Source organism: Alligator sinensis, unplaced genomic scaffold, assembly GCF_000455745.1.
Source record: "Alligator sinensis unplaced genomic scaffold, ASM45574v1 scaffold366_1, whole genome shotgun sequence".
Taxonomy (NCBI): domain Eukaryota; kingdom Metazoa; phylum Chordata; order Crocodylia; family Alligatoridae; genus Alligator; species Alligator sinensis.
The window spans coordinates 5,435,511-5,444,749 of record NW_005841851.1 but is presented as its reverse complement, the minus strand read 5'-3'; the positions used below and the strand labels follow the sequence as shown (position 1 = coordinate 5,444,749).

General features: G+C 44.8%; 1 protein-coding gene across 3 annotated transcripts in view; it reads left to right on the top strand.

Annotated features, from left to right (window-relative positions):
- Window positions 1-29: 29 nt before the first annotated feature.
- The window catches only part of WRAP73 (WD repeat containing, antisense to TP73), a 39,456-nt gene continuing 30,246 nt past the window's right edge, over window positions 30-9,239 (top strand). Inside the window, exons 1-3 of one of the 3 annotated variants that reach the window (XM_006016216.3) lie at window positions 30-212; window positions 2,725-2,877; window positions 3,447-3,563. In XM_006016216.3, the coding sequence (XP_006016278.1) occupies window positions 144-212; window positions 2,725-2,877; window positions 3,447-3,563 (339 nt within the window). In that variant the 5' untranslated portion in view covers window positions 30-143. Of the gene's footprint in view, window positions 213-253; window positions 461-530; window positions 655-2,724; window positions 2,878-3,446; window positions 3,564-9,239 lie in introns of those variants that run through there. The other 2 variants (XM_025212149.1, XM_025212152.1) reach the window with 2 other exon arrangements.

Here is a 9,239-nt window from a genome sequence, read left to right as displayed (position 1 = left end):
CGCGCGCTCAGGCGCCCCCGCCTCCCTGCTTCCGCTTCCGGCCTGCGGCGGCGGTTAGCCCCCGGGCGGTGGGTTTGAATCGGGCTGCTCCCCTTACCCCTCCCCTCGTCCCCCTGGCCGGCCCCGGGGCTGCTCCCGCCGCCATGAACTTCTCGGAGGGCTTCAAGCTCTCGGGGCTGCTGTGCAAGTTCTCCCCCGACGGGAAGCGCCTGGTGAGGGCCGGGGCCGGGGCTGCCCACGCGCGACGCGCTGCGGAGACGCCCTCCCCGAGAGGAGGCGGCGGCGGTTGGGGTTTTCCTGCCCCCGGCTCTGCTCTCTGCCGCTGAGAGGGCGGAGGAAAGCACCTGCTTGCGGCTCCCCTGCCGGGTGGCCGCGGTCGGGGGCAGCGCGCCCTCTCGGCCGGCCCTAGAGAAGCGAGTCTCCCTGTTGCGCTGTCGAAATGGGGATGAAAACCCATAGGGTGATTTTTCTCTTGCAAAGACCTGAGAGAGGCCAGCGCTGCCCCCCTACGAGCCGCGGGCCTGCGCCTCCCTTCTGGGGCAGCGCCTGGCTCCCTCGGAAGGATCTGGGGGGCTGCCCAGGTGCTGCCCTGCCCGGCTCAGGAGGTGCTGGCATAGAAATTACTTGTTGAGTTTAAGCAAGTTTGGATTTTAGGTCTGTTCCTCCCCCATTCCCGTGTGTGTTCATAGGTGCTTGTAGCTATTAATATCTTACAGGCGCAGTTCATGAAAAGACGCCTCCTCGACATGGCGTGTAGTCCTGTGCTTGCTGCAAAAGTTTGGTCGCAGCTGTTAGTGAAATAACTGGTGCAGGGACAACTGACTTTTTCCTCTTGCTCGTGGATGAGGCTGACTTAGATTGGGTTGCGTAGCGAGGATGTCGTTACCAGGGGAAAGTTCCTATACTTTGCTTTGTTGTAAGATTTAGGCGTTCGTTTAGTGCGCAGGTTTCACAAAACGTCTGGATTTTTTTGTGCGTTTTCTTTTTAAAACGCCACCACGCAGAGCCTAGAGAGGGGCGGCTTGCGTTCCCAGAGCCGCTACCGATATTTTGGGCGACAATGGGCAAGTCACTTCACCATGCTGTATCTGTGTTTCCTCTTGAGCCCTCACTGATCAGTTTCGTTAAATTGTAAACTCATAGAGCAGTACAGTACTTACCACAGTGGGGCTCTGACCTCAGTTGTGGCCTCTGACTGCTACAGTAATAATGAGATGCGTGAAGGGGAGCACAAACATGATACTACCTAGTCTTTCTCAGAGAGATTCATGCTTTTCAAGTTTTTTCTTTCTTTTTCTCCCCCTTAAACTGCAGGGAGAAATTGAAAAGTAATTAATACAAAAATTTACTGGAACCATTTAGTGCATGGTGTGTTTAAAGCTTGAGCGAATTCAGTGTCCCTCGCTCCTTCTCTCGGCATCAGATATCAATTTTTTTTTTCTTCTAATGTGTGTAAAGCAAAATTCTTCTAACGTATTATAGTGACACCCAATGGTACAACTCTGTCTTTTTGTGTGATTAATCTCTGCATTATGGCAATTTATAATGGAATAAAAACCTTCATCTTTTTTATCATGTCAGACAGCATTCAGCCTAGATATTTAATTTTCAAGGTCAGACTTCCCAGTAAATTAATGGGGGCCAAGAAATAACTCTCAAATGTTGAATTAAGTATTAGAATTAAAAGTAGTAATGGAAAGAATAGGAATGTGTTCCTGCTGCGGGAGATTCTAATTCTGCAGTTGTTTAATTGGGTTTTTAATTTTAGGCGAGTTGTGGGTTTAAAAAGAAATCATGTACCACAGTGGTTCTCAATCTTAGACTCATGGCACCTTTATAGAGTCAAAGCACTGATCGTTAGACTCGTGGCATCTCTTCAAAGATGTCAGCTCTTCTTTTTCACTTTTTATCTACAGCAAGATAACAGAGTGATTTCTTTTCTAAAGAGCTCAGGCAGACCACAACAGGTCAGAATGCTTTTAATACTGTGGATTTCAATTTGGAATTTCTGGGTTTCTCTTGTGATCATGTTTTGCACACCTAAGAGTGCTAACATTGCATGGCATCCGGAAGCAACTCTGAAAGGCTCTTAAGACAACCCAGTGTGTCATGGCACACTGGTTGAGAATCACTGGCGTACCATAGTCTGTGGCAAGATTTATTTAGACAAATGTATACAAAAACCCTTTTTGTGGTTTTACAATAAAATTTTCTCACTTGAAAAAATTGGCAGAGGGAATGGGGGGGGAATACAGTGTCTAAAGCTATGTTTAGTGAATTTTTTAAAACTAGTTTTTATGTTGACTGTCCAATCTGAACGTGAAAAGAGTACAAAATTTCAACTGTTTCTCTCTTTTTAACCTAAAAATGATTTTTTAAATGTTGTTTTTAAATGACAGTTTTCAGCTTTGAATGCATGTTTGGGTTAGTTTTATTTAACTTAAAAATGCACCATTTTAACCAGATTTCTTTTTATATTTTCCTTTTTACCTTAGTTTAGTGTTTAATATGAATTTGATTGATCTGTCTTTACTCCTCTTGTGTCACTTAGTTATGCGGCTTATAACAAGCATTCAAATCCAAAAGTATAAATCCTGGTGCATCCAAAGTAGTTGAACTCTAGAGCAACAGGGCAATGTGTGAATGATACAGCATAAGTCTTGGCATTGTTAATAACTCTGGTATCTGTGTAGCAACTAAGCTGTTATTTTTGTTTGCTTTCAGGCTTCATGTGTGCAGTACCGTTTGATAGTTCGAGATGTGAACACCCTTCAAATCCTTCAGCTCTACACTTGCCTGGATCAGATCCAATATGTGGAATGGTCATCTGATTCTCTCTTTATATTATGCGCCATGTACAAACGAGGGATTGTTCAGGTAAGGGCAGGTACAGCAGGGCCTGTGATTTCTGTCTAGAACTTACTGTTAAATTTAGAATTTCTAATGCCAAGCATTAGTTCAGCGTCTTTGCTGAAATAACATGCTTTGATCAATAGCACTTGCTCTGAAGAAAGCCCAAAGTACTTCTCTGAAAGTTTTAAAAGCCTTCTTATTTGAAATCAAAGTAAATTTAAAAAGTACTCAGTAAAATTATAAAACCAAAGGTTCCTGGAGAGCCTCTCAAACTTTAAGTTTCAGAAGGTAATAAATACATGCAGACTTGTCTTAAAGGGAACAAAATCTTTAGACATGTTGGGCATTCAGAATGCAATCCTGACAAAAATTTGTTTTATGATCTGCCTTAATACACAGAGATGTGTGGCTTACTTTTGTAGTGGAATCCAGCGCCAGTCCTTCATGGCCAAAGGCTTTCAAAGATTTCCTGACCTCTGCGGTATGTGCTGATGGAATTTTCTTTTTCAGCTGTAATGTGGTCTGCAGTGAGGAGAAGAGGGTTTGATGTACTGTTCGGTTTGCTGCACTGACTGATCTTCTCTCTGACTTAGGTCTGGTCTTTAGAACAGCCAGACTGGCACTGCAAGATTGACGAAGGGTCAGCAGGATTGGTGGCTTCGTGCTGGAGTCCGGATGGTCGTCACATTCTCAATACCACAGAGTTTCATGTAAGTGTGTAGTCATGACTGTTCCCATAGTGTCAGATGTTCCTGTCTGCCCTCTGGCTCCTAAAATAGCCTGAAGTTCTTAAAGCTGTAGTGTTGCTCATAAGCGCTTATATATTGTTCTGATTTCTTTGGATTAATTCCAATTTGGCCCATATTTGTTTATTTACAGCTTGCTCTTCTTGCCTCTAGTAAAAAGGTGACCTACAGAACTTTATATCAGTTCAATAATAATATTTTGGATAATAATCTATCTCAGCTTTCATTTTAAAGAGCGTAGCACAATGTGACCCAAAATTCAGATTTAGGCTTAAAAAAAAAAATCCCTCCACACTTTTCCAAAATCTATGAACACAAATGTTCCTATGGTTCTAACTGAGCATCTGAAAGTGGAAGTAACTTGTTTTTCTTGTCCCTATTGAGGAATGCAAACACTAGTGAATACTGTGAAAGTAAATGAATTAGATAATATTTTAATCGAATGCAATGCAAGTTACTTAGGGAAAGCAATTTGTATGGCACAATTTTTATGTCTGAATTGCTTTTAATTACAAATAGTTACAAAAATTTGCTCCTGAATTTTAGACCCTAATCTTGGATATACTTCCATGCATGTATAACTTGCATAATAGTGGTATTGACTTCACTGGAACTATTTAAGACTAAATTAAGTGGTGTGTAAATGATTCCAGGATAAGGATCCTAGCCTGGAGTCCAAACCAGGGTTGATGTGCAGTTGGTTCACTATGAGCAAGATCTAAAACCTAGAGAAGTCAGCTAAAGGGTTCCTATTAACTGCAGTGGGTTTCTGTTCAGGGACAATGGGTAGTGTTACCCACTGAACAGAAACTAAGAACTGAATTTTCCTGGCTGCTGAGACTCTTGTGTGGGAACTAGTAGAAGACTTCAGGTGTCAGGGCTGTTGCACTAACCATACCCATCAACACTACATTCACTTCCTAATGAAACAGTCTTACAGTATGTTTGGGTTACGAAATTTTCTAATTATGGGCATCTTATATGACTGTTTATAAACATAAATTTTTACAGATAGAATACAAGTTTTAATTTGACCTTTTCCATTGCACATTTATACCTGAATCTTGCTGTTTTTACAGAAGTGGTGCTCCTGTTATCAATGTGGGAATGCCTGTGTAGGTAGGGAGAGCAGAACATCAGTGTCATGGTGGGTGTGAAGGGAAATTTAGTTCATTGTGTAGGTTATTGGGAGTTACAGGAACCTTAAATGCTAACACTTCCAAGGGTGTTTGTGAATGAAATTGTATACAGCTAGAACACATTTTCTTGGAATTTTTAAGTTTCACAGGGAACTGTTCTGGTGTTACATGGCTAGAGGTCCCAGTTTTCTTACCAGAGAGCAACACTTCCTTTATTTTTATTGGAGACTGGGGACCCATACACGGTGAATTTAGGCATTAGTCTTCCCAGTAATCATTGTCCTTAATGGGGATAACACTTTCCAGGAGTTCAACCTCAAGTTAATGAAAAAGGACACATGCCTAATAGTTAGGCAAAGCTGCTGCAGTTCGAGTAACCCAGACCGTGGGCTGTAGCTTCATGGTGCAAGTAAATTCAAAATGGCACGTGCATGTGTGTGTGGGTGGATGGATGAGTATTTGTTGCCACTCCTCAGAACTCACTCTGACCCCAAAGGATTTCATTAAGCCTTTGCCAAGTTGGCATCTGTGTCCGGATAGGTTTTCTCTCCAGCTGTAAACAGGTTGCTAAATTAACTTGTGTCAGACAGCTGCCTGGGTTACGCCAGTGTCTGTATTGTATTTACTCTCTAGTATGCTAAATCTATAGTCTACAGGGACAGTCTTGGGTAGCATATGAGACAGAAACTGTCAGGATACCTAATATCACCGTATTATGTACATTATCAAGTTCAGGGATTATTTGGTGGGTTCAAAGGTTCTCTGTCAACCCACGCTGCTCAACTTTGGAAGCCTGACATTTTCATGTAACACCAACTAATTATTGTTCATACTTGTAATTCTTCAGGTCAACAAGTTAGCTCTGAAATAGGTTCAGTAATAGCTCTTCTTTCTCCTACCACCAAGTGAAAAGGGGTGTGATTAGGCTACCTATATTAGTGGCACTTAATTTCCTACAACAGATTGCAGATGAGTTATTTTCATAGTAGGTGCGCTATACTCTGTGAATTAAATATAGCCTATAAAGCTTATATTTATCTTCCTTATGTATGGTAAACCAGTTTCTAACTTAATGTGTGGTAGTTTTCTACCATCATTTCAAACTGGAAATTGTTGCTAGATGGGTCTAAACTGACTAACAGATATTTTCTGAAGCGTACATTTAAGCTCTGTTTAAAAACATTCTAGTTTAAGCTTGTTATGCAATAACATAAAATGCTATAGGTGGGCTTCTAACTGCAAGTGATGCATTGTAATTAGTTTGGTAGTAGTTACTAAGGTATAGTCAGTTTAAAAAAAAAAACCAAAAAACCAACTTGACTACAAATTTCTGTTTGCATAGGGCACATCTGCAGGAGATGCCTTAATGTGCAGTGGACTGTTCTACTGCGCATTAGCACATCACAGCAAGAACCGTGCTAATGCACAATAGAATTAGTCTACTGCACAATAAGTGCCACAAAAAGGTTCACCTTTGCTATTGCACGTTAGCGCAGCTACTGTGCCTTTATCTAGTACATCATTAGAGGGTGCCTATACATGACCAGAGAGGCTGGAATTCCAATGTGTTGGAATGGGCTCAATTAATCTGAGAGAGAATGAAATTGACTCAATTAATTGACTTGATTAATCAAGTCTGCTGGAATGTGGCAGTTGCCATACTCCAGCAGTCTCCTGCATCTCATGTATCAGTGACCCTGTGCTTAAAATGGTAGTGGGGGCGCTTGAACTATAACTCATCGAACAAACTTTAGTTCAAGCACCCCTGCCACCATTTTTAAGCATGGGGATACTGATACAGGAGACATGGCAGTGCTTTAATTAGAGTGGCTCTTGGAGCTGCTCTAATTACAGTGCCATTCTGCACCCCCCGGCCGCATGAATAAACGTGCCCAGAGGTACTAAACTCAATGCGCAGTAGCAAAAGCTCATTAATGAACATATAAAACTGCCCATACTCTTCAAATTATATAGATTTCCTTTTTGTCTCTCTTCACTGTTAAGTGGTGTCGTCCTTGTTCAATTTGGTCATATTTTCAGATGTTTCATTTGATCCTTTCATGCTAGGATCGACCGATGGGCAACAGTAAAGGGGAGACTCAGGCATTCATAACTAGCTATTTGACACATTTCTCATTTGCTGTTGAGAGTTTGACTTTGGTCTCTTGTTCATCATTACCTACAAATTACTTTTGTGCATTGTACTTTGTGGCCTATCACTCTTAGAATGAGCTTCCTGTAAATGTTTGTAGAGCTGTTGATTGGTCTCATTTAAATGGCTCAATTGCAGTGATGCCAGCAAAATATTTGAAAACAACCAAGATAGGTGATGGCCTTAGCACTTGCCCCCCTGTGCCCCTCCTAAACTGGCCATTTTTGTCTCTCTGCAGTCTCCTGCCTCTGTGTATATAATGGCACTTGGTTTGACGTGATAAGCTACAAATAATGTGTGTTCCATTTCTGAATAACCCGAAGAAGCAGTAAAATAACTAGGATTATAATTTGTAGAGGTGCACCAATATATTGGTCACATATAGGATCGGCACCGATAAAAGGAAAATTAACATCGGAAATCAGCTTTGTTTTTTGGCCGATGTAGCTGATGATGTCACCAATAAATGCTGCATACATGTGCACAGCCACAGCATGCGTACAGCCAGGAATGCAGTCCGGCAGTGAAGAGAGCAGCTGCCTGATGGTAAGTCTGTAGGGGCAAAGGGGTTTGGGGGAAGGGGTGGGGGGCAAATTGAAGCCCAAATGGTGAGGGAGGGAGGGAGGCAAAGGCAGGTGCTTCCCAGCCAGGGCAGTGAATGTGACCCTGCCAGGAGTGGGCCAGAGCTGTGGGCAGCTCATTGAGGGCTGGGAGGGGAGGGGATGGCTCCCCATTGCTGTGTGCACCCCCCAGGAGAGGCATGGGGGGATGTGCCCCACCCCAGACTTGTGCTTGGGGCAAGGGCAGACCTTGGGGAGGTACTGGAAGGGATGGCTTTGGAGAATTTTAGGGTGGCTGTAGCCGATCCCATAGCCACCTCTCCCAGCGCCACCGCTGCTTGCCCTGAGTGCAGCCCCAGCCCTGCCGCTGGGAAGAGGCTGGCGCAGGCCCCAAGCCCTTATTGGGACCCAAGTCCTTACTGGGCAGCCCACCCTTGCTCCATGCACAAATCCAGGAGGGCACATGCCTGCCCCCCATGCCTCCCCTGGGGGGGCATGCGGCAGTGGGGAGCTGTCCCCACTCCCTGCACCCCCCAGTGCAAGCCACCCGTGGCTCTACCGTGCTTCCAGCAGGGTCGCATTTACCATTCTGGTTGGGCAGCGCCTGCCCCTGCCCCATTCCCTTCCTCTGTGGGGGCCTTGATCTGCCCCCACCACCCCACCATGCCCCTTTTGTGCCCCTTGCCCCCCACAGACTTAATGAGCTGTACCCCACACTACTGGGCTGCATATCGGCTGTTGGATCAGTATCAGCTGATATGGCTGTTTAAGAATCGGCAAACGGTGTCAGTATAAAAATCTTTATCAGTGCATCCCTAATAAAATGTTGACTATTATTTTGAATATGTAAGGAGCATGTTAACAAGGGTTTTAATTTGTGTAATTTATCACTCTTGATTACAGGGCTTCGAAACAAGGACCATTTGTATATTAGGCAAATTATATTAAATTTACAGTATACATCTGTGAATGGTATATATAAGAGGTAACAGTAATATTTTACAGTTAAATGTGTACAAGAACTGAAGGAATACAGGTTTCACGTTCTACAAAAACACTTTTATATACACATTTAGAGGTGCGCCGATACATCAAGTCCATACCATATCGGCACCAATAAAAGTAAAATTGACATTATCGGCAATCAGGTTTCTTTGGCTGATGTGGCCAATAATGCTGCTGATAAATGCCATGTGCATGCGCACAGCCACAGCATGCACGCGGCCAGGAGTGTAGCCTGGTAACTTGGAGAGCAGCGTCCAGCTGGACAGTCAGTGTGGGGGAAGGGGTGGGGGGTGGAAGAGCAGATTGAGGCCCCCATGGTGAGGGAGGGAGTGGGGCTGAGGCAGGTGCTGCCCAGCTGGCACAGGGCGGGGGATGGAGTCGTGAGCTGCTCATCCAGGGGATGCGGGGTGGGGAGGTGGCTCTCATTGCTGTGCACACTCCCAGGAGAGGCATGGGGGGCATGTGCCCCCTGGATCTGTGCACAGGGTGAGGGCAGGCTGCTGTTGTGGGCTTGGGGTACTGCCAGGCTCTTCCTAGTGGGGGGTTGGGCTGCGCCTGCGCTCGGGGTGGGCACTGGTGACACTGGGAGGGGGGCTATGGTGAATTTTGGGGTGGCCATAGCTCCCCCTTCCAGTGCTGCTGCCTGCCCCAAGTATAGCCCCAACCCAGCACCTCCACTGGAAAGATTCCAGCCTGCAGCAGCTGTCCACCCTTGCCCCATGCACGGATCTGGGGGGCACGTGCCCCCAATGTCTCCCCTGGGTGTGCACACAGTGGAGGGAGC